This window comes from Barbus barbus (genome assembly GCF_936440315.1).
Source record: "Barbus barbus genome assembly, chromosome: 31".
Taxonomy (NCBI): domain Eukaryota; kingdom Metazoa; phylum Chordata; class Actinopteri; order Cypriniformes; family Cyprinidae; genus Barbus; species Barbus barbus.
In genome coordinates, this window is record NC_136759.1 from 10,809,688 (window position 1) to 10,835,131 (window position 25,444).

The 25,444-nt window shown below is 36.1% G+C and overlaps 2 protein-coding genes across 4 annotated transcripts in view; both read right to left on the reverse strand.

Annotated features, from left to right (window-relative positions):
* Window positions 1-14,496: 14,496 nt before the first annotated feature.
* Window positions 14,497-20,886, reverse strand: LOC306851526 (galectin-9-like). Its single transcript, XM_079387819.1, has 11 exons — window positions 20,616-20,886; window positions 18,212-18,300; window positions 17,611-17,815; window positions 17,353-17,472; window positions 17,105-17,134; window positions 16,932-16,961; window positions 16,816-16,845; window positions 16,222-16,251; window positions 15,524-15,612; window positions 15,249-15,405; window positions 14,497-15,156 (listed from the first exon to the last, which is right to left on the reverse strand). Exons 1-11 carry the CDS (start codon window positions 20,649-20,651, stop codon window positions 15,010-15,012), a joined length of 963 nt encoding a protein of 320 aa, XP_079243945.1. The 5' UTR covers window positions 20,652-20,886; the 3' UTR covers window positions 14,497-15,009.
* Window positions 20,887-21,871: 985 nt separating this feature from the next.
* ksr1b (kinase suppressor of ras 1b) overlaps window positions 21,872-25,444 on the reverse strand; it is a 42,153-nt gene continuing 38,580 nt past the window's right edge. For all 3 annotated transcript variants that reach the window (XM_079388226.1, XM_079388225.1, XM_079388227.1), the window contains 5 exons: window positions 25,028-25,118; window positions 24,665-24,798; window positions 24,430-24,561; window positions 24,044-24,185; window positions 21,872-23,959 (listed from right to left, as the gene is read on the reverse strand). In XM_079388226.1, coding sequence (XP_079244352.1) covers window positions 23,813-23,959; window positions 24,044-24,185; window positions 24,430-24,561; window positions 24,665-24,798; window positions 25,028-25,118 — 646 coding nt within the window. In that variant the 3' untranslated portion in view covers window positions 21,872-23,812. The remainder of the gene's footprint in view (window positions 23,960-24,043; window positions 24,186-24,429; window positions 24,562-24,664; window positions 24,799-25,027; window positions 25,119-25,444) is intronic.

Below are 25,444 nucleotides of genomic sequence, written 5' to 3' on the forward strand. Positions count from 1 at the left end.
CAACGTAGAAATAATTTTGAACTGTAATGTAAACATGGACATACTGCAGTGAATACTGAACAGCTGAGAGGCAAACGTGCACTTATTGTATAATGCCATCTGTTGTTAGTGTTATTTTATGAGTAACAAAGTGTGTTTGTTGAGTGACAGCTTTTGCCAGTTTTATGGAAGAATGAGTTGATATGAGGTATATGTGAAGTGTTTTTGTATAGTTTTAATACATTTTGTAGGTGAAATTTACTGCTGCGCCAAGATGGAATTTGGTAAATAGAATTAAAGTGACCAAAGAAAGAAAGGTGTCCAAGCAATTATGAAGAAAACAAAACAAAACAGTAAATTGGCAAAAGACCTGCCATAGTAATGAAAGAGGAGTCATAATCTTACCTGCCAGTCATGTTTGGAGCTTGACTGAATGTCATTTTGGGTAATTTTACAGCCAAATACATTTTAAATAATGTATGCCTTGTATGCCTGTGCGGTGACAAGGATCTGGATGGTGAACAGTTGGTCTTGGAGGAAGGGAGACTTAGAAGTGGGTTGATCTGAGTCCCAGCTTTCATTTCGGTAGGTCTTGTACACTATACGTATATGAGGTTTCATTCTTGAAGTGTGGGCTAATGCACAGAGCAGTTCTAGCAGCGGGATGAGAACCATCCTTAAAGCTGATATTTGATCTGCAGAACAAACTGTATACAAAACTAGTCCATGGTAATCCTTTAAATAAGACAAAGACACTAAGATTAATTTGTCCTTTTATATTAACAAGAAAAAAATACTCATTTGACGAAATCCGTCCAATTATGATAACAGTCTTCCCTTCCTTCAAGCCTCCCACGACTGGAGTAATTGCAGTCTGTGTATAAATGTGCATATAAACATATTTATGCATTTCTGTTTTGAATGTCACATTATAACCATGATAAATATTTGGGAAATAAAATAATAAAAGGACTTAATTTGACAAGACACCCAAAACATTGCTGCATGCTGATGTAAAGTATTTAGAGTTTAGATTTTTTAGAGTCTAATATTAAAAACGTTACTTACTGGTTTGTAAAAAGTCTGTTGCTGAGAATCTGTCATTCTGCCAATTCTTGTTTTGCTGCAGACTCAATGCGAATCATCAGCTGGGTATTCAAGACCAAGGTTGGAGCACCACGGATGGTATAGCATGATGAGTCGTCTAAATATAGCTGTGATTTTATCCCGCCCATATATAATACACATGTTATACATAAGACTCTGGGTAGATATATCTACCTGAAAATTACCTAGAAATATTTTCTACCTGTGAAATGCAAACAAGTATAAAGGGCAGATAGCAATAGTCCAGAGACATTCATGTAGGCTACTGTTGGCGTAACAGTGATAAGAACATGATGCCTGATAATATGACCAAAGAAATGCACGAGTGCCTAAGATCCACAAACATTGGTGGATATCTAATATATACAGTGGAATATTTGTCCTTTTTTAATAGATATACCTATACCTGGAAATTAGCTAGAAATATCTGCCATAAAATGCAAACCTTTTTGTTTCTCAGAACATTGCCCAAATAGTGCCTTGAAGGATTTAGAATGTTTGTTTTAGGTTGTGGATAACAATTGCATAAGGAGAATGCTCCCCTAATGTTCCCCTAACATCAAAATTCCAGAAACATTTCTGTAAGCATGCTGCAATAAAGCACCTCAATAATCTGAATTCATAAAACTGAATTTTCTTCTAATATTTAAGATTATCTATCACTGTACTATAATCTGAAAACTGCCCAGATCTTGTGTTTACAAGTTAACTAATAAATAAATACATAACTTTGTTGCATTTTGGGAGATAAGCAACTGCTTATTAGGGCATGTTGTTGGTAAACACCAAAAATACTGTCATCAATAACACCATACATTTCACTGTTTTGAATAATAAAAACGGGTTAGCTTTTCTTAATTTGACATAATTCATGACACTTTAATCATGACTTACATTTACGTACGTACATTTTTTGAAAGTACATTTTAGGCTGGAAAGTCAAAAATGATTAAATGCCCATATGAAAAGGATGCAATACAAGCAAGAAAGAAAAAAAAGCAAAATTAAGGTGTGGCCAATTGGTTAAGAAATGCTCATTGGGGCAGCAGGATCACAGAAAAACACAGAGACAAAAACACCAAAAGACTTTAAGAATTAGGTGGTAAATCAATAACTAAACCCTCAGAAACTACTCTCCAGTGCCACCTTTTTCCAGTACTACCTGGAGTCTCAAGAAATAAAAGGTGTCAGGTTCTCAGAGACTTCGCTAAGGTAAAGAATCCTGAAACATGACCTCCACTTAATAAGAATCACAAGCTGAACTGTCATGTAAATGAAAGCAACAAATAATTCTATTTTAATATATCACCTATTGCGTTTTCATATAATAATATTGGTAACACTTTACAATATGGGTACACAAATATGCATTAAATGCTTAATTAATGCACAGATAATCATGAGTTAATGTGTTACGGAGCCGACAAGACATGAGGCGTACGGATCCATGTGCAAGCTTTTATTAGGAAACATAGTCAAACACAGGCAGGGTTAAACATCAATAAACAGCTATGTTGAAGGCAAGACACAAGAGGGGTAATCCAAGTACACAAGCAATAGTTCAAGCCGGGGAAAACACAATCCGAAACCAAGCAAAGGGTTAATCCAAGATACGTGGGCAAAAATAAGGACCTAGGAAATCAGAAAACACAACTAGACTAAGACTAGAACTAGAAACTGAGACTAGAAACTAAGACAGGGAAATGGCTCCATTGAGTGCTATCACTAGGAGAGCGATAAACGCAGACAGTACATTAGACTAAACAGAAACACAGAATGGCTCGGTAAGGCAGCTAACACTAGGGGAGTGCTATACGCAGAACAATACTCGGCGCTCTGTGAAAGGAAGTTCATGGTTTATGTAGGGTGTGTGATTGTGTTATAGTTCTCAGGTGTGAGCGTATGATTGAGACAGCTCTGTGTACTTTGTGTACTGTGCAATGAATGATGGGGAATGCAGTCCAGGGTAATATGTAACAGTCTTTGTGGTGTGAGAGTCAATTTGATGGAGGAGTGACCTCTTGTGGCAGTCAGACGGAAGGTCATGGACCAGATTCATTACAAGTAAAGTCACATATTAGTGTCACCGTATTGTAAAGTGTTGCCATAATATTTGATAGCTGTTAGAGTAATTAAAATTAAGCATACCTCTACTGCCACCATGAGATCCATCTAGTGTTAATTTTGTCATCTAAATGTCCTTGTTAGTTTTTATCATATTTAGTCAACCTTATCCTATTTAGTTTTAGTCGACTAAAAGTCTCAAGTTAGTCTAGTTTTAGTCAAAGAAAATCTAAAGTATTTTAGTCTAGTTTTAGTCAATGAAAACTTGACATTTAAGCAATAAGATTAGCCTATTATTACGTTTGCTTTTGAGGCATTTCTATAAAAGCTGCTTAAATATCTTAATTTAACTAAGGCCTAGTCCTGGCTTAAGCTAAACCCCATCTGTGAAATTATGAGATAAAATACACCATGAGTCCACATTCTATCTGGGGGACCCCCCTACATCCATTTTTTCTTTTTAAATCAGTGCTTTTCATCCATTCTGCGCTGTCTATGGGTAGCTCAGCTTCACCATACAGATTTAACTACTCCCACAGCTAAATAAAACAGGCTGGGTGCTGATTAGTCTCGCGTAGCCCTTCATAGGTATATCCTACACTAAAAAAACGCTGGGTTAAATACAACTCAACCAACAGTTGGGTTAAATGTTTAGCGCTGGGTTGTAGCCTATTTATCCCAGCATTTTTGGGGGGGGGTTCCCTTTTTTGAAGAGGCTGGGGGTTATGTGTTGCTGTATATATATATATATTGTGATATATATAAATAAATGACTATTTATTTGATCATGGTATCCATGATTAGGCTATCATTATAAGAACAAGCTTTTGAGTTAGTCAACATACAAAAATATACATATTCAGTCAATGCAATGTTAGTTTATAACAAAGAGAGATAAGCCATTGTACGTCTTCTTTTTTTTTTTTTTTTTTTTTTTTTTTGCTTACCCTAATTAATATTTGATGTGACTTCCAAATACATTGAAATATCTAAAAATAATAATAACAATATAAAATTAAATAAAAAAATCAAATGAAGGTTCACATGTAATCTGCAGAACACAGAATAAAACTGTGCACAAAACTAGCATGGCAATGGTAACATTCCATTAAACAAGACACCGTGATTAATTTGTCCTTTAAGAGCAACATGAAAAATAATAATGACCTGCTGGCATCTGGCAAAATCCGCCCAATTATGATAACACTCTTCCCTTCTTTCAAGCCTCCCTCGATTGACGTAACTGGGATTGTCTATATGTTGGAGATGTGCATAATGTAACCATATGCATTTCTGTTTTAAATATCAATGATAATAATGATAAATATCTGGCAGATAAAATAATAAAAGAACTTATGTTGACAAGATACACCAAATGTTGCTGAATACCTCAAACAGGTCTAAATATGCCATAAATATTGCTGTATATATATATATATATAGAGAGAGAGAGAGAAAGAGAGAGAGAGACTATATGAAACCTCATTATAGAGGCTAATATTAAAAATATCATTTACTGGTTTATATATTTCCATTCTTCTGTTCTGCTAGTTTTTATTCTTTGGCAATCTCAATGCAAATATTCAGCTGGGTATTCAAGATCAAGGCTGGAGCACCAAGGATGGTAAAGCATGATGTTGAGTAGCGTAAATATAGCTGTGATTTTAAGCCCATATATTATACATAGTTAATTCACAATTCTGGCATACTGTATACCTACCTGGAAATTATTGAAATATTGTCTGCCAGACAGCTAAAATGAAAACAATGGTAAAGGCAAATAGTCCAGAGACAGTCATGTAGACTACTGTTGGCGTGACAGTGATAACGAAGAACATGATGCCTGATAATTTGACCAAAAATGAGGTGTGAGGGACACAAACATTGGAGGATATCTATACAGTGGAATATTTGTGCTTTTTGCGTAGATATACCTGCCTGGAAATTACCTGGACGTGCTGTCTGCCAGATAACTAAAATGCAAACCTGGATAAGAGCAAACAACAGATCATTTTTTATAAAAAAAAAATTGTCACTGGGGAGGGACCCCTTCAAAAGTGTGGACCAGGTCTGGTTTGCAGACAAGGGCCACACATGGGCCATAACTGACCCAAGTCAGGGCCAGTTCTGGGTAATTAGCTTGGCTGAGACTTGGGCCAGTTATGGCCCATGTGTGGCCCTTGTCTGCAAACCAGACCTGGTCCACACTAGGACCGTAAGTCATTGCGGTATGTGGGCCAAGTGAAAGCTGATTTTGTGGGCCGGAGCTGGGCCAGAGAAAAATCGCTATGTGGGCCTATTCTGGTCCTATATGCTGGACCAGATGGGTTCTATATGTCATCCTCAACAAAACCATAACCAAGCCACTTGATACACACCCCTCCCAGATGAACAGTCACAACAACGACAATATTCTGAACAAATATTTAATCATGTTTAATCAGCAAACAAAGTTAAATGAATCTCACACCTAACATACAGCATTATGGTCAGTTCACACTTCCACAAAAACTATATATATTAAAAAAAAACATGCTTATTTGTTTTGCTTGGTCAGTGTGTTCACCCTGTTGGGGTATGGCAGTGTGAATTGGCTTTTAGGTGCTTTGGAAAACAAAACAAAAAAAACAGTAAAAAAAAAAAATATATATATATAATAATAATAAATATATATATATATATATATATATATATATTAGTGCTGTCAAACGATTAATCACATTCAAAATAAAAGTTTTTGTTTACACAATATATCTGTGTGTACTGTGTATATTAATTTTGTAAATACAAACACTTGCATATATGTATTTTGAAAATATTTACATGTATATACATTTATATTATACATAAGTATATTTAATATATAAACAACATATTTTTCTGAAATATATACATAAATGCGTTCATATTTATATATACAATATTAATATACACAGTACACACACATATACATATATATATATATATATAATGTTTACTCAGTTAACAAAATTCTTAAATAAGGTACTTTCTCTATTTTTGCAATATTCAAGTGTTCATGTCCCTGAATAATATCTGCATGCACCGAACTCTGAAGAATACACATAATATCTAATAGACAGCAATCCTTGTGATTGAGAAGTCTGGTGTGGGGGCTGGATCTGGAACTGATATCGGTCCAGGTTATCTGTCTTCACGAACTGTCCTGAAATACAATTCAAACAAATAATGTAGTGTGAGGCTCTTGTGAATGCTCATTTTGGCATCGGCCTTACTTATGTGGCCCACATATCTATATTTGACATCTGGGCCAAATACTACATTTGACATCTGGCCCATGTCTTGTGTGCCGTCTTAAACCCGGTACCACCTCTGCCAAACCCGGGCCATGTTTGTATGCCACATACTGTATGCCAGTGCCGGATGAATGCCAGCTGTGCCAGATGCAGGCCAAATCTGGGCCAAGTTTGTTTGCTGACTGGGTGGTGGCCAAACAGTTCGGTTCCCATTGACTTTCATTTCAAAAATGTATAAAGTACACATTTTATAAACTTATTAAACTTTATAATTTTTTTGCACTTTAATCTGTTTATTAAGAACAATAGGTAACACTTTACAATGAGGACTCATTAGGTAACCTAGTAGACCAGTAGATAGATCGGGGAGATAGACCAGTCAAGAGGGGCAGTGTTTGAAATTTTAACTGGTTGATGGAAAAGTAATCTTAAAATTTATTCTAAAAATCTAAATTTGTAATAGAGTTATTCACAGTAATTTGAAGTGCCCACTATAACAATACCATGTTCATTATTGTGATATATAACGTATTACCCAATATCGGCATGTCTATTTTCCATATGTTTACATTGAACACCTCTGGTGTGACTTTAAATGCAGACCTTGAGCCAAAAAACTCGTCACCAAACACCAATGACTTGTATAGACACTATAAGGACAAAATTGTTGGGACACCCCCTTCTTTAGAACAGAAAAAGTCACTTAAAACAGTTCAGGGATAGTTCACTCAAAACTGAAACTTCTGTCGTCATTTACTCACACATAAGACTTCTGAAAATGAATCAGAGTTTTATGGGTTTGTAACAACAAAAGGGTGAGTAAATGATGAACTAATGCTTTAAAAAATATTTACAAAGAAAATGAAATGGTCTAATGAATTATTTCTTTTACGTGAAGGTTCATTGCGAGGATCAATCCTGTCAACAGCAAGTGCTCTGCAAAATTCCTGATGAGCAAAAAAAGTGAGAAGATGGTGCAAAGGAGAAACTCTGGCCTGAACCCTTATGTGTCCTCTTTCATTAAGGAGTTTGTGGATTTCAGCTGGCAGCTTTGAAAAAATATAGTCCATGCTTCTTGTGTGTAACAAATTATATAGTTCAAAAGGGAATTGTATATAAATAATTACAATTAATTATGATTAATTACAATTATTTATATTGGCTGACAGTAATAACTGTAGCAGAATTAAATTGCCATCAACTGATCTGTCCGTCCAGCGAACAGTCAGTGCAAGTTCATATCAACTCTAAGAAAGGATATTTTCTTGGCCACAGAAAACACTTTCTTAAGTATTAATACATTAGAACATGTAGTAAGGATCAAAATCATAAAGGGACATTAATTTGCAAGGCAGAACCAGAAACTCATGTAATTTGTGCACACAACTTTTATTAACTAAACACTAACACAAACTAGTTTAACAAACAAACAAACAAACATACATAAGTACAATCACTCATACATGGGGAAAGGGCAAATGAGAGTTGATGGATGAAACCATCTGGAAAACCAGAGAACGCAGTTATGGAAAAAGTCATTTAACCACCTGATTAAAACCATCAACGCCATTCATAAAGGGGCCTATAACTTATACTAAACCTCTGTTTCGTTTAGTTAAATATTATACTTGCATTGCTTGGTTGTGACAAGTGTCCGGAATGCAGTCTCAGATGAAAGTCTTAATGGTTTCAAGGTTTTGGATTCCTGATCACGTTCTTCCGGGTTGAAGAGTGATGAATTCCAAAGATGTTCCAGGTAGAGATGTTCTTCCAGGTAGAGAGTGGAAAAAGAGCTAAGAAAGAGATCTGCTGAGGTCTGAGGAGCTTTGGTTGAATGGAAAGACAAGGGCCTGGCACAAAACTTAAAGTGTTCAGAAGAGTTTTAGCTCACATCTTCCTCATCCTCTTAGGATCTCACAGAACCGCAGACTGCAGGGGCGTCACTGAAGTGAGAGCTTTATCTGCTATAGAGGTCACACCTCTGGGAGTCAAAGCTTTATTGTCATTCCGCTTCATGTGGGGACATACAGTGGAACGAAATGTCGTGCCTCGCAGGACCACGGTGCTACATAAATACAGACATACAACAATGAAGTAAAAAACACTATAAACCTATACACAACTAACCTACTGACAGATTTTAACTATAAGTATACTATATATAAGTACTTACCCTATACAAACTAAAAAATAAAAGATAAAAAATACAAACTATACGAATGCTTCACAAATACTGTACATGTGCAAGGAGAAAAATTTTGAGTCAAGCAGCTGGTTTGGGGAACAGTGCAGGATGATTTGTAGTGCATGAGCATGTAAACATACATATATTGCTGAGTCTTTTGTGGGATTGTGTACACGCAGCAGTGTATGTAAAGTGTCTAGTGCACATAGAGGAGAGTGTGTTACTACAGGTGGTTTGTACAGGCCCACTCACCTGTGTGTAGCAGACTTCGAATTGCACAAAAAAAAAATAAAAAAATTCCATACAGTTTTTTTCTTTAGTGTGGTAAGGTTGGGGGGGGGGTGTTTGGGGTGGGGGGTGGTCCATGTTTCAGGAGGTAGGGGGGCTTCAGAGGGGGGCGGGGTGATTTGAGTTCAGGGCTCTCACAGCCTGGGGGAAAAAGCTGTTGAGCAGTCTGGCGGAGCGGGCTCTGATGCTCCGGTACCGTCTTCCTGATGGTAGGAGCTGGAAGAGACTGTGGGAGGGATGGGTGGAGTCCTTCATGATGCCGTTGGTTTTGCTGGAGCATCGTGTAAGGAAAATGTCCAGGATGGAGGGGAGAGGGGCACCGATGATTTTTGCAGCTGTGTTCACTGTCCGCTGGAGGGTCTTGCGGTCAGCAGCACAACAGTTCCCATACCAGACAGTGATGCAGCTGGTCAGCACACTCTCAATGGTGCCTCTGTAGAATGTGGTGAGGATAGGTGGAGGGAGACTTGCTCTTTTCAGCTGGCGGAGAAAGTGTAGGCGCTGTTGTGCCTTTTTGGAGAGTGACATGGTGTTGGTGGTCCAGGTGAGATCCTCTGTGATGTGCACCCCCAGGAATTTAGTGCTGCTGACTCTCTCCACAGTCAAGCTGTCGATGGTCAGTGGGGGGTGGTCAACGGAGTTTCTTCTTAAGTCCATCACAACCTCCTTTGTCTTCTCCACATTGAGGGACAGATTGTTAGTGCCACACCATTCAGCCAGCTGTGCCACTTCCTCTCTGTAGTGCATTTCATCGTTGTTGCTGATGAGACCTACCACTGTTGTGTCATCAGCAAACTTGATGATGTGGTTGGAGCTGAACTTGGCAGTGCAGTCGTGGGTCAGCAGTGTGAAGAGCAGCGGGCTAAGCACACAGCCTTGTGGGGCACCTGTGCTCAGTGTTGTAGTGCTCGAGGTGTTGTGGCCGACACAGACTGACTGAGGTCTTCCGGTTAGAAAGTCCAGGATCCAATTACACAGGGAATTGTTAAGGCCCAGCAGGTTTAGTTTATTTATGAGCTGTTGTGGGATTATTGTGTTGAATGCCGAGCTGAAGTCAATGAACAGCATTCTAACATAGGAGTCTTTATTTTCTAGGTGGGTAAGAGCCAGGTGGAGGGTGGAGGAAATTGCATCGTCCGTAGTGCGGTTTGGACGCTATGCAAACTGGAGCAGGTCGAGGCTGGTTTTGATGTTGTGCATGACTAGCCTCTCAAAGCACTTCATCATGATTGGAGTCAGTGCTATGGGACGGTAGTCATTTAGACAGGACATAGGTGATTTCTTTGGTACCGGTATGACTGTTGTGGATTTGAGACATGTGGGGACGACTGCCTGCCTCAGCGAGGTGTTGAAGATATCTGTTAGGACATCTGTCAGCTGTGCAGCACAGTCTCTCAGAACACGGCCAGGTATGTTGTCAGGACCCGCAGCCTTGCGTGGGTTGATCCTAGGTAGGGTCTTCCTTACGTCGGCTGGAGACAGACAGAGCGCCCAGTCGTTGGGAGGTGTGAGCAGTTTTTGTGCAGGTGTGTCATTCTGCATTTCAAACCGTGAATAAAAGTGGTTGAGTGCATCGGGGAGGGATGTGTCATCATCACAGGCCTGTGGCGGAGCTTGTAGTCAGTAATGGTCTGAATGGCTTTCCACAGGCTCCGTGTGTCTCTGCTGTCTGTGAAGTGGTTGTTGATTTTTTGGGCATATGACCGTTTTGCTTTTTTGATGCCACAGTACAGATTGGCTCTTGCTGTTTTGAGGGCTGCTTTATCTCCTGATCTGAATGCTTCATCTCTGGTCTTTAGCAGCCCACGAACCATGCTGTCATCCATGGCTTCTGGTTTGCACGTGTGGTGATGGTCTTGGTGACTGTCACATCATCAGTGCACTTTTTGATGTAAGCAGTCACAGTTTCAGTGTACTTATGCAGGTCTGTGTGGTTGTTGTAGGTAGCTGCCTCTTTAAACATGTTCCAGTCTGTGCACTGAAAGCAGTCCTGTAGTGCTGAAGTGGCATTGTCTGGCCATACTCTGATGAGCTTTTTTTTTTAGAAGTGGGCAAGTTTGAGAAGTGGAAGGGAAAGTTTGGAGGGAAAGTTTACGACTCTTAGTCTCCATGCATGGTAATTTGCATATGAACCGGATTGGACGTTGATATACAAACTATTAAAGATTCTTAGAACACTTATATGTTGCATAGGTATTGACATATAATATACACTCTCAATTAGATCATCCCAAGACGAATTGATAGAGACCAAACATGATATACATGAGGTAATATTAACTAGTGTTCTATCATAATCATGCATAAAACAGGATACAATACGCAAAAACATATACAAGAGCAGTAATAATATACACAATGACCTGAAGATATGTGTGCGCATTCAAAGAAAGGTTTTTCTATGAATTAATTAGAGAAGAGTCCATGTCTCTTTCCTAAGGGAAAAAGAAGTGAGTTCCTGCATTCCTTTGAGCAATAAAACAAGTGTTATCAGATGGGTTGCCATGGAACCAGGGGCCTGGAGTCATTGACAGACATACCAGCACCCAGTATGTGTACTGGGTGGGGGGTGGGGTGTGTGTGACCATTTGTTAATCTAATAACTAATTGATTTGAATTAATTAAATCAAATGCAAAATTGTGTCTGATTGGTCCAAATGCTACATGTGTGTAACAAAAGTTTGAGTTCTTTTTGAAGATTCACCTTTGTCACTATTCACTATTATCATAGTAAGTTGTGCTTAGGATAAATGCTAAGAATTTATTCTAACTATAATAGTTAGAATAGGATGTAATATATATAATAGTTTGTAACAATGTTTTGTTTGAGTCTTTACTGAATCTGTGAAAATATGAAAATTTTATTGCAAGGATTACAATTGAACAATTAAATTTTTTTAAAGTTACACAGTTTTAATTGCTTATTTTCATTTAAATTATATATATTTTTCTTGTATTGCAATACGTTACTGGAGAAAAGACCATATAATTACTGTATATTTTACAGTAAATACATTTACAGCAAGTTAAATGGTACTGTAAATATTAATACAGTATTTTTACTGTAAATTTAATTTACAGTAAGTTACTAGCAAACTGCTGCCAGTAAGTTACTGTAATTTCTACAGGAAATTTTTAACAGTGGAACTGTCATACACTGTCCATATGAACAGGAAAAGTAGGTACCATCAAGATGGTAGTATGCCTACCTGAAAGCATTGGCCTTGTATACAAGGTATGCCTTCTCTCTTTTCTTCTGGCCCCCAACTCCCATTTTCATGGTTATTGCAGACAACTGCATTCTCCTCAAAACGGCATTGATAGTAAAATGCAACCCCATATCTGTGGCGCAGATTGATCGATATGCTAATAAAGAATGGAACAGAAGAGTTGTCGGGAAAAATGTTTAGTTAAACACATTTATGTATGTTTATGATGTGCCTATGTGAGATAGAAAGGATTTTTTCTAACATTTTACAGTCAGGGTTAGGAATTCCATAAATTACAATGTTTTTGTCAGGCTTTAGTCCATTGATCAGTTTTTTTTTTGTATGATGGCACCTGATTGCAGGAAAAATTACCAAAGTGTAAAAGGATTTATAAAACTGTAATATACAAAATTGAATTATTAACAGTGGTAGTGTATATTTTTCCTAACCGTGTTCTGGTAGCCAATGAACTCCATCTTGATGTTTTGGTCCACTGAGATGGTGTTCACTTGAGTGATTGGAATACGGTGTACATAGTCCTTTAAGTTTAAGTGTTTCCCATTGGCACTTATCTATGGAGAGCCATTGTATAATGAGGAAAATAGTAGAAAACAATCATTGTTCTCATTCTGCTAGTACAGAAACAATACATGTTGCCATGAAAATAGCCTTATGTTGGCATAGCATTATACATACAAATGAATGGTTAACTTTTAACTTCTGCAAAGAGAGTATACCTTGTATGCCTGTATACAGTAACAGTTTAATAATAGAAAATAAAATGCATACAGAGGCTTGTGTGTTTGTGTACTGGTATTACCTATATTATGTCCCCACAAGTATAGTAATACCAGTAAATTCTAACCTTATGGGAATATTTTTAGGTGCCCATGATGAAACAAGCTTATAAATCATACAGAATGATAGAAAATATAAAAATGCAGAAAGTTTCGAGTGATGCGTAGGTTTAGGGGTTGGGTTATAGAATATACAGGTATGTATATTGTTATTTTTACTGTTATGTTTACATTTGCACTGTTTGCCATATATTTTTGTAGTGTTAAATATTTGTTCCTGTTTTGTTTAACTGAATCTGAATTAAATAAGGCAAATAAATACATTTATTTTTAAACTGCAAAAAATAAACTGTAATTTTGTCATTTATTACATTTGCTATAAATGAATAACCTTTAGAGCATTAATAATGGGTGTCTCAACTGTACCATGCACAAATGCACCTCATGTTTATGAGCTTATTGTGGAAAAACTAATTAATAAAAATAATTATTAAACAAGCTGTCTTGAATGTAGTTTTTTGGTTCTGGTTCTTAGAAATATTCGTTTTTGGTTCTCAGAACATTCCCCAAATAGAACTTTAAAGGGTTAAGAATATTTAATGTTACCTTAACATTAAATTTCAGGAGTATTTCTGCGAACATGCTGCAATAGGCTTACTTCAATAATCAGTATGAATATTAAGAGCGAATTATTTTATGATTTATGTAAGGTTATCTCATCTGGAACATTCATCTATCACTCTACCACTGAAAACTGCCCAGATCATTTTCAGAAGAGTAAAAAAAAACCTATCTACAGTGTTCTGGGAGCATTTATGGTTATAAAAAAACTATTTTTTTTGGACTCAATGCTGCAAAAAACGCAAGACGCCAACACAAAGAGCAAACACTTCCGTCTAGCGCATTTAGAAAAACAATAACATGTCCCAGTGGAATGAAAAAACGCCTCCTGTGTGAACCAGAGGTATCAATTCCCTGTGTTTGTTCCTCAATAAAAGCTACCACATAATCGGATCAGAGAGAGAGAGAGAGAGAGAGAGAGAGAGACGTTTATATCTCTTTATTTATACAAAAAAAACATATTTTTTTAAAATATATTTTATTTTATATATATATATATATATACATATATATAGCTCTCTGGGTCTAATAAAGCTTCTTCATTTATAATTTTTCTTTCCCTTGCTATTTTGGTTTCCACTATTAGAAAATTAATTATACCAATTCTTCTATTATCTGAAGCCTTATAATTCAGCCCAAAAATAAAAACATCATCAAACTCTTCCCCTAGTTTTTCAGTCCAGTTTTCTAGTCCAGTACACCTCTCAATCTAGAACAAAATTAGAACAGATGATCAAATGATTCCTCTAAATCACAAAAGGCACACTTCTTTTCTACAGTGGGATCAATATGTGCCACGTGGCTGTTTGTAGCTACTGCCCAATGTATAATTCTCCACTGTAGATTTGCAATTGGTTTTTCAATGGGAGATTTATACAATGAAGTCGATGAACAGCATTCTTACATAAGAGTCTTTCTGTTCCTGGTGAGTAAGAGCTAGGTGGAGAGTGGTGGATATTGCATCGTCCGTGGAACGGTAAGAAAAACAACTTTATTGCATTTTTTTTTTTTTTTGGAGATGAGCAGCTACATATTAAAGCGTATTGTTGGGAAACACAAAAAAATGATGTCATTGTAATCACCAGCACCATCCATTTCAATATTTTGAAAAAATAAAATGGGTTAGCATTTCTTAACTTGACATAATTCACGACATTTTGGAGAGATATATAAGGTCTACTAATTAGAACATTATGCTGTTTATTTGTGTTATAGTTTATTAGTTTAAACATGCAGAAAGAGTGATGAGAGTTTCAAGATGGCTATATAGAAATAAGCAGCTATATACTGCAATACCCTATACATAACATACTACATAATACTACAGAAAGCCAAAATAACAAAAAGGGGTTTATGTTAATTCAACATAGCAAATTCACAGTGCTGTTCATGTTTACGGCCAGCTATTTTTCTGTATTTGAAAGCAATTCTACTTTTTTAACAATTAGCAAAGTGATTTAAAAATTAAACAACACAGATCTCTGTTAAGCCTGCACTAAAGTCAGCTGCAGATCTCCAGAAATCTCCAAAATATCAATGGTGTTCAGCTTTGTGTAGCGATGTTTGTAAGTGTGTGCTTGTTTGCCGTTGACAAACACGTTGTAATGATGGGGATTGCAGGAGATGGTGACCTGCAACACACACAATATTATTAATATTATTTTCAACTCACAATGACAGCATCAATAAAGCAATAAATGTCCATGGATGTGAGTCTGCCTACCTGAAAAGGTTGTCCTTTTTGAAACGGCAAGCCTCCGAACCGTTCCTCTGTACCCCACTGCTCCATCAGATTGGTGTTGCGTACAACCACTTTCTCATCGAAACGAGGATTATAGTGCAATGCAATCCCATTTCCGTAGCGCAGGTTAAATGTTATTCTAATGGAGGAAACAGAGGAACAGAAGACTTACATCGTAAAACGAACAGATTTACATTTTTGTTTAAATATGTAACATAAGTTATAATTCAAATAACAGTGTGAGTCTGTCATCTGACCTGTTAGCATTGGGATTGATAACTCCGTGGATGACAATGTTTTTGCCAGGGTGAAGTCCACCATTGATGACGGTTTTGTATGGGATAGTCTAAATGTGAGTCAAAATAAAGAGATATTTATAAATGACTTTAAAGTCATGTAATACTTCAATCTGGTCTACTGATGAAACCTAAATAAGCGTATAGCAAAAGATTCTAATATGAAATAATGAATGAATTAATAATTTTTTTTTTTCTCATATACTTGCATTGTTGTATGTTTATCTTATGTTTAACTAGTATGTAGCACCGTGGTCCTGCGAGACACGACATTTCGTTCCACTATATGTCCACACATGTAGCAGAATGACAACAAAGCTCAACATGAACTTGAACGTGAACTTAAAATCATATTAGAAGTGCAAAAGGAGAAAAAATGCATAACTATTGCAAAAAGAGAAGGACAGAAAGGTGAATGTCCTAGAGTAGCCATCAGAAGTCATGAACACATGGATTCATGCAAAATAAAATAAAATTGTCAAGTTTCAAGAAGCTTGGCAGATCCCAACAAAAACAAAAATCTAATTATAACTATAAAATAAATAGGTTAAAAAGTGTCATACTGAAAGCACAGATTTTCATATGTATCTGAATCTCTTCATGCATGACTTTTAGTCGTGTATGGTCATGTGATTTCTTGTGGTGAGAGTTGCTCTTACATAGTTGGGTGCAGATGGGTATGCCGGGAACTGTGGGTAGATAAACACTGTATTTTTATCATTTCCTCATACAGGACAAACACAATGTGATCTCAAAACGGTTACTGAAAGATATGGGAGACTGCACATGTCACACTTGATCAAATAACAGCACCTTAATGCTAGCATCAGAACAATATCAAATAAATTATTCATTATTAACAACATCACAAATAAGAGCACTGTTAAACAAAGATAACATTGAAAAATTGAGTTTTCTAAATGCTGACATGGTCAGCTAACTAAAACGGGAAGTTGTGTGCATTAACACTTGGCAGAGGTGAAGTAGATGCCATCATAGTTGACACATTAACCCTGTCATGCCACACCAAATGAGGAAAAACAAGTATATTGTCTTTCTAGTAGTTTCTTTCATTTGCATTATTTGTCTTTTAATGGCTGTAGAATCCAATAAGGTATTGTGTGGGTTTTGCAGAGCACCAATTAAATCATAAAAGACACAGATATAACCTTCATAGTTAAGAACCTTTGATCTCTGTTGATCGCCATAAAGGTGTCACATGACATATTTTTCAAGATGTATTAACCGCTTACCCCACATCCTGGAGGGAAAGCATACTGAGGCTGTAGATGAAAGGAACAGCAGTTGATTATGACAGGAAAACTGCAATAATATCCTTACTTAATGTTCAAACTGATTTTCCTCTCACCTGAAATCCTACTTGAGGCGCTATATAACCCTGGAAAGATAATATACAAAATACATTCAAATGACATTGCAAAACTACGTTTGCTAGTATATAGAGCTGTATCTGAGTTAGATCTCAAAAGTTAGATGAACTGATATCTATCTGTCTTACAGGTACAGGGTGATAGTACTCACTGGAAAGGCTGGTTGTGGAGGTAAATAAGGCTGCAAAGAAAAAAAAAATTATGTTTCATATTACATTCAAAACTGTTATTTAAATAAACAGTGGGCCTAAAAGTATTCAGCCACCACACATACTGAATATCGCTGCACTTGTGATTACTTCATACATCGATTACAAAAGTCATTTCAGAACTAGCTCAAAAGTGAAGTTAGTTCTGTGGAAAGTTCTGCAGTGACAACGTATGTATTTTTGTTCTCACCGCAGGATTCTGGAAGCCAATAGAGTTCAACTCCACCATTCCCTCCACCGAGATGGTGTCCACCTGAGTGTATGGAATGCGGTGTCTATAGTCGAAGAAGTGTCTCCCATTAGTAGATATCTAAAGAGAACCATCATAAAAGTCATAAATGTAAAGAGGTGAAATGCCTTTCTATCGTTCTGCTGATTAAAAAGAAAGATGCCAGTGGATTAATGCTACTCTTAGGATCTGCAAATCTGAGAGTGAATGACCTTGTACCTTGTATTTGTCCTGCTCGACAAGGATCTGGAGGGTGAATGTATGGCCTTGGGGGAAGGGCGATTCATATTTGCGTTCCTCTGAGCCCCAGCAACTACTCTGGAAGGTGTTGTGCACTACATATCCAGAGCTCTCATAGCGTGGGTTAAAGTGCAGAGCAATATCAGCCCCAGAATGAGTACCACACTGAAGGTTCAAATGAAATCTGCAGGACAAACAGGAATGAGAAAGAATGGGTGACAAGGAAAGTGTGATTGGATCGTCTCATCTCTGATCTGTTCTAAAATATTTGCAAGGCCACCTGAATTGGTAAATAATTATTAAAAAAATTAGCATTGTAGGCTACTACTAAAAAACAAACAAACATCAAGAGCACTTTTGCAGTGTAGGTTAAAGGAAAACAGCATATTGTGGTTGCTCAACACTCTTCTCATCATTGTGACACTCTGATCATTAACATAAATGAGTATAGATATAGGCTGCTACTACTAATAACAGACACAAAAGAATAAAACATAGTTATTTAATCCATTTTATTACCCTAAATGAGAATACAACTCTTTCATGTTATTGAAAACTATCTTTAAACATGATTCCTCACCTGTTAGCCCCAGGTAAAACCCGTCCACTTATGACAATGCTCTTCCCATCCTGCAGGCCTCCCTGGATTTGGCCACTAAATGGGATTCTCTGTGTTGATGTAAATAGTAATATGACACATAAGTACTCTCTAGTGCCCAGTCTGCATTTGCCCACAGTAACTAATACCCAATAATGTGAATAAATTATTAAAATGGCTTGTTCAATACACGAAATAGGGGCATGGATGTCATATGGAGAGTTTTCACACGCTGTTTGTTTCCAACTCCTCGTCATTAGATAGAATAGCCATACATAAAACACGTGCATATACACCTATAAATTACTCACATATACATGTATACTATTGGATGTTCAATATGTATATATGAAATACAAGTGCACGGGTGATTCTCTGAATTGGGTGCCTTTTGGGTCATACCTTTTTTTTTTATATACCTTAAATAGTTATATTTCTGATCATTTCATGTGATAGTGGATTAGTCAAACCTTTAAGAAAATACATTTTCCCACCTCAGGCATGAAATTCTAATCGATATCGAGTGTTTTTTCTTACTGAAAGTTGTTTTGGAGTTCAACCCCGTCACAGACCACCTGGACCCTGTTTAAATATGATTTAAAAAGATTTTCAAGTAAATTTTTGTAGAAGCTTTTCAATGAGATGTCCCTTGTTTGATATCATTTATTGCATGTAGAATTTTATTTTTAAATACTCACCATTTGAATACCAAATCAGGTCATGAAAACTGCATCTAACATTGGTCTTCATATCTTATCACAAAATATGCATTAACATTAGGATTTAATTAGGCTTTCATATTTTTTCCGACTGTCCTGTAAATTCTGCACACAGCAAAACAAACATTGACCTAATTTGTCTTCTTATCACGAAAATATTAATAAAAACTGTCAAATAACAGGGTTGAACTCTGCATAACGGGGTTGAAAATGATAACAGGGTTGAAGTGATGATCATTATTTCAATATAGTATGGATTTCTTACCTGTAAAATTAATGATATCACATTCAATAACATTTTATTTTATTAAAGTTGGCAAAAACAAACAAACATTTTAGTAAGTATTTAACATTAAATCAAAAGCATTAAACATTAATTAATCACTAACATCAATCGATCTTTCCATTTGGAAATATTGAACATAAAATACCATAATTGATTATTTCTGACAGTTCACATTACAATACAACAAGTCTACAATTGAGTAATTTACTAAGAAGTGTCAAACTTTCAACCCTGTCACAACGATTCAACCCTGTTATAATAAAAAATGTGACGGGGTTGAAGTTTTTGGCTAACAGTAGCTAAAACAGTTAGCTTAGCTAAGACAGTAGCACCACATGGCATTTAGGACATCATAAAATTTTAATGTTTTGCAAAACTATTATTTAATTCTTCTTAAACCGTTGTTTACTATCATTTAGTCATATAACAGAGTTGAAATGTTGAGCCTGACAATCTTAATCTGACAGTGAAAAACATGAAATATAGGTAAGAAAAGATACTGGCAAGTGCCTTTCTTTGCAGCATGTTCTTCAAGAGACTTGTGTGATGTCACTGCCTGGATGTGATGCCACAGGGATTGATCCATTATTTTTATAGGGGGGTAAATAGTATGGCGTGACGGGGTTGAAAACAAACTGGAGGACGTGTATAAATATTGCAATTTCATATATAATTAATGCATTTTTATATATATATGTATATTTTAGTTTAAGTAGACCAACATATGATTATATTAGCAGCAACATTTTGGTATAAATTGCACTTTTTATTTGTTTGATATTCAATGAAAATGTAATGATGGTTAGTGAGGACATGCAAACATGCTTGTTGTCTACTACTTAGGCAACCCATTATATTTAAATTAAAATAAAAAAAAAAGCAATTGTGTTGCATTATAATGCAAAGGCACCTGGTTCTATTAATTGACAGCGTTAAAATGCATTTTGTGATTTCCTTCAATTGAAAATCTTTGAAGTAAGTTTGGGGGACTTGAAGGGCACCCAATTCAGAGAATCACCCGCACACTAATATGAAATCCATATTATGTTAGTAATGATATACACTTGAGAATAACTTGCGTATACATATAAACTTGACGCATGCATAGGGGGTGGCAAAGGAAAAGGAAAAACAGAAACCCCATCCTAAAGGAAAAGGAAAAACAGAAACCCCATCCTAGAAATACATCAGCCTACTTGTTGCATTACGGAGTTTTAATTGTGCATGCAAAACCACATAACTATATTTAGTGTAATAACTCCGAAAAGAGGAAGACAGAGAAAATAGCAAATAAAGGAGCTATACTGATAAACCATTGCTTATTATGACGCCATATGATCATTTTTGCAAAACAAAACTAAAAAAAAAATCAGTCACTTACCGGGTTGTAAAACGGTTGTTGCTGATAAAAAGCCATTCCTCTTACTTTCCTGCACCTTTAAGCCTGTGGTCAAGAGAGATGAATAAAAGGAAAGCGAGCAGTTCGACAAACAGCTAAGGTTTAAGAACCACCTACAGATGTCCGGTTTCCGCTAAATAGCCTACGCGTCAGGTTTCGATTTCTCCATAAACTTAGGAACTTGGCCAATGTCCAATTGGCTGGCTGTACATGTTTTCCCTTGTTGATCAATGTAAACGTTTATTCACTGATCCAAACTGCTCTGTGAGGAGGAATGTTATATAGCCTATAAATAATAGCAATAGCTACATAAAATAGACAGTAAATGGTCATTTTGGAGGAGAGAGTTAAAACAGATATTCTAAGGCTAAATATTTATTTTAGGAATATTTGCATTTCACGTTATCCCATCCTTTCCCGTTTCCAAATTGCGACGTTATTGCGTAATAGCGCGTGTATACGGAATAATCGAAGCTCCAGAAGCATAGCCTGTTGTAGGGGGACAGCGGGACTATTATTAAGTGATATGCTTTTCATTGAGGGACAAACTGTAGCCTAATATAATCATTATTCACGGATGATCATTCTCCTATTCATGGCAAGATGTCAACATGATTCTAATCTGACTTGCTTTGCATGCCCATCTGAATATCATTTGAATTTAACCAACTTAATTTTGAGAGCTACAGCCTAGGAAAATCACACATATATATATATATATATATATATATATATATATATATATATATATATATATAACATTTCTTTCCGATACATAAAAATCCTGCAAAAGTTAAACTACAAAACAATAATTATTTGTTTTTGAACAGGGTGAATTTGCGGAAAATGTACTAAATAAAAGACAAAATGCAATTTCTGATTTCAAATCTGAAAAACATCATACAGGTTTTATATATACATAATGTGCATAACTGTAGATAAGATTAGAAGTAGATTACATACCCCTGGTTTCTCAGATAAGGCTTAAATCTAGTAAAATGCATGTTTGAGCTCTCAACTAAAAATATCTTGTTCTGACATATCTTAAAATTTGTCAGTGCTATTGTTCTGTCTTAAGATACACAGCTGTAATATTTTTTTTTCTAAGGCATTTTTAAAAGTTGCTTAAATATTTTATTTTAACTATGGCCTAGTCCTGGTTTAAGCTTAGCCCCCGTCTGTGAAACCAGACTGTAATGTATTTTGCAACACTGCTCAGTCTCACTCTCTTTCATGAAATGGAAAAACATAAATGTTTCATTTATTTATTTCTGCAAGGATAAAATTACATTGTGTTTACAGACAAGTGGCTATAAGCTTTACAAAAATATGAATTCATAATTACATAACATTAAAACCACAATCTCATTCTAGAAATGTACAATTTGTGTTCGACACACTTTGCATATAAAGAGCTGTACAACAGGAGTAAAGTACCTTTTCAAAATTTTTCGATGAAAACATAAAATTTTGTACAAATAACATAAGAAACCTTAGCTGTACAATAAATAAAATAATAATTCTCTATTCAAATTCCTTTAAGTTTGTCGTGGTCACTGCAGTCTTTAACATCCTCTCATTGTTCATAACACCACAAATAAATCGCTCAAAACTCTGCATGCACACTTTCTCTCTCTCTCTCACACATGCACAAATTAAAACAAGAGGTATTAGATATTAAAAGTTCCTGAACATGGGTCAAAATATTTTTCATTCTTTACGATATTACAGATACCTCATCAGGATCCTTATTACTTATCCATCCTGGAAGGGCTCAGTAGGTCAGATTAGCATCCAGTAAATGATTATTCATTTAAATCTTAATTTGGAGCAAATACATGGAATATAAGTCACTTTTTTAAGAGTACAGGAGAAAGTTTGTGGACTGTAAAAGCTTAAGGTCTGTCCTATCAAAAGAGCAATGGAAATCACATTCCATTCATCTGACGGCACATGAGAAATTTGAAACGGCAAAACGTGGCAAAGTCTGCTAGTTTAATAAATCTGATGAAATCCTATCAGCATATGTTCCAGTTACAAAGTTTAGCTAAAATGGCTTTGCTCAGTGTTAGAACAGGCAAAAGTTTAAAAGCCTAACAGTTGCCAAAGATGGGACTACTATAAGAAAAAGCATCACAAAGGTGAACATTCAAAACATTTGTAAAGACAATCAGTTGCTCAGTTGCTCTCTTTAAATGCAGCAGCCATGCTAATGTTAACAGGAGTTGTGGACAAATCATCGTATTTGTAGATGTAAGGACAGCGAGAGCGGAGGCCTGGACTGCAGTGCTCACGCAGACAGTGGTGATGCCATGCACTGAACATTCAGCCAATCAGAGAACAGAAGGAAGGAAAATATAGAGGAGAAAATAAAGTGGCGTGTGAAATATGAAGATTTGGAAGAGGTTGGTATGAAGAAGAAAGGGTGAGACGTCAAGTTGGAGACAGGAATGGCAGATGAAAGGGGATCACAAGTTTTGCCCAATCCCAGTGCGAAGAGAAACCCACCAGAAAAAAAACAGCAGAGACAACATACACAGATATTTTTAAAAAATTAGAAAAGGTTTTTCTGCTTGTACTGCCAAATAATAATACATTTTATATTATATAATCATATATTATAGAATTATTGCCATTAATATCATTTCAATTGTTATAAATTCAGATTACTCTTTTAACCATTGTTTTTAAATGTAAAAGGTGAATTACTGACCACAGGCCAGATATTTGGGCATATAAACATTTTCAAAGTGTAACAGGTTAAAACAATAAGCACCTTCCCTCTGAACCACTCCTATTATCTGCTTCTATAATTATAGTAATAAATGATAAATCACACAAATCTTCAAACATGTGCAAACCAGACCAATCATTCATATAACAGGCAAAAACTTTGGTAGCAGAAAAACACTCACAAACATACACTCTTTTCTAATTGTCACTAATTGTTATTTTCCGCACCGTATGATATCAGGTTAACCAGATATATAACGGTTGATTCCATGCACAGCATCCTTCTGACACTTGTTACACTAAAAATCCAATGGTGTGAAATTAAGTAGGCTCAGAATAGAGACAAAAACAATGCACAGGTCGGCTCCAATCGATCAGTTAGTTTTCATGCTCCCTAAACTACACCCCCAAATAAAGGGGGATCCACAGCATGCTAGCGTTCCAGACTAGGATACATACTCCTCAGACTTCCAGAAGTGCCCGGGGTGTGAGAGTCTGCGATTGAGCTTCGGCAGCTTCTCTAGTAAGTCTGATAGCTGAGTGAATGTGGGTCTGTCCTCAACCTTAAAGGACCAGCAGGCTGACAGAATCTCCTGCAGTGCGAGTACAAAGACCATGTTAATACGTGTATATATACATATATTTTGTTTATTTAAATATACCAGGGCTGGACTCACCGTAACTTCTTTGCCCAAACTTGTACCCTTCTGGGTCAGTAATGTTCTGATGCCTTCTCCACTTCCCAGCTGATAGATCAAAACTTCAGTCGGTTGGTTAACGATGGGCCATCCTTTGGCCTGGAGTTCATACCAGATAGTGCTGAGACAGAAACATTCAAAGTCAACTGATCAACTTCAGTGTTGGTTTGCAAATATTGTAATTTGATGTCAATAAAGCCTTTACAATCAAATACCAATGAAGTATCAGATAAAGCCTTTGCTTTGTCTTTGGGAGATTTTTTTGTTGTTATTGCAGAAATTAAACCTTAACACCAAAACCAAATATTTGCATTAGAGGCCCTGTATATGTGATGCAAATGTGGGAAAAGAGATGAGGTTTTTACCCAAATGCGTAAACATCAGCAGCTTTTGAAAAGGGCAAACAGTCCTTTTGGTTTCCTGGTCCCATCTTTTGCACAATTTCTGGAGCCAGGTAATAGATCCACCCTCGAGGAAGCTTCAGTTCATTTTCCCGCCTAGAAAACAAACACATACGATAATGAAGTTCTTAACAAAGCATACTGTATAACAAGACTGTTTTAGTTTTATACCACTGGAGTAAATGACATACACCCTTACCTGTCCTCCTGGACTACTCCAGACATCCCAAACAGACCGAAATCGGTGATGACCACTTTGTTTGAATCGTAAAATACATTCTTAGACTTTAAATCTTTGTGCACAATTCCCTTTGCATGGAGGTAACCCATTCCCTGCAAAAGGCACAAGAAGACACAAGACAAAACGAAACAAAACCGTTGTTAATATGATTTGAGTTTAAGAAGCCAAATTTATGATAAAATGGTCAGATTTTATTTTTTTGCTGCGTAACAGTTATTACATTTTGATGAAAGACTACAAAACACTTTTTGGATAATAACATGCACTGATAAATCAATCAAAATAAACCCAAGAACATGTATTACATGTGATGCTTCATACCTTTACAATTTCCTGAGCGATTTGTCTTATCTTGTTGATGTCAAGTTTAGAGTCCCTGACAACCGAGTAGAGTGTCCGTCCTTTACAAAAGCTGTGGCAGGACAACATAAATAGATTACAATCAAAACACAAATGCTCTAGCATTCAAAGGTTCGGAGTAAGATTTTTTTTCATGTCTAAATGTTTCTAATGCTCACCAAGGCTGCATTTATTTAATAAAAAATACAGTAAAAACAGTAATATTGTTAATGCAAAAATTGTGTATAATATAAATAATGTGAAAATGCAATTCATTTCTGTAATGAGAAAGTAATAAATTTTCAGCAGTCAATTTCTCCAGTCTTCAGTGTTACATGATGCATTTTATTCAGGATGGTGAATAGAAAGAACAGCATTTATTTAAAGCAGAAATCTTTT

Coding starts and splice junctions, on each gene's coding strand:
- LOC306851526 (XM_079387819.1), bottom strand. CDS start 20,651: ATGGCTTTTTATCAGCAACAACCGTTTTACAACCCG. Junction 17,473..17,610: donor TCGAGCAGGACAAATACAAG/GTACAAGGTCAT, acceptor GGTTCTCTTTAG/ATATCTACTAATGGGAGACA. Junction 15,406..15,523: donor ATCAATCCCAATGCTAACAG/GTCAGATGACAG, acceptor TTCCTCCATTAG/AATAACATTTAACCTGCGCT.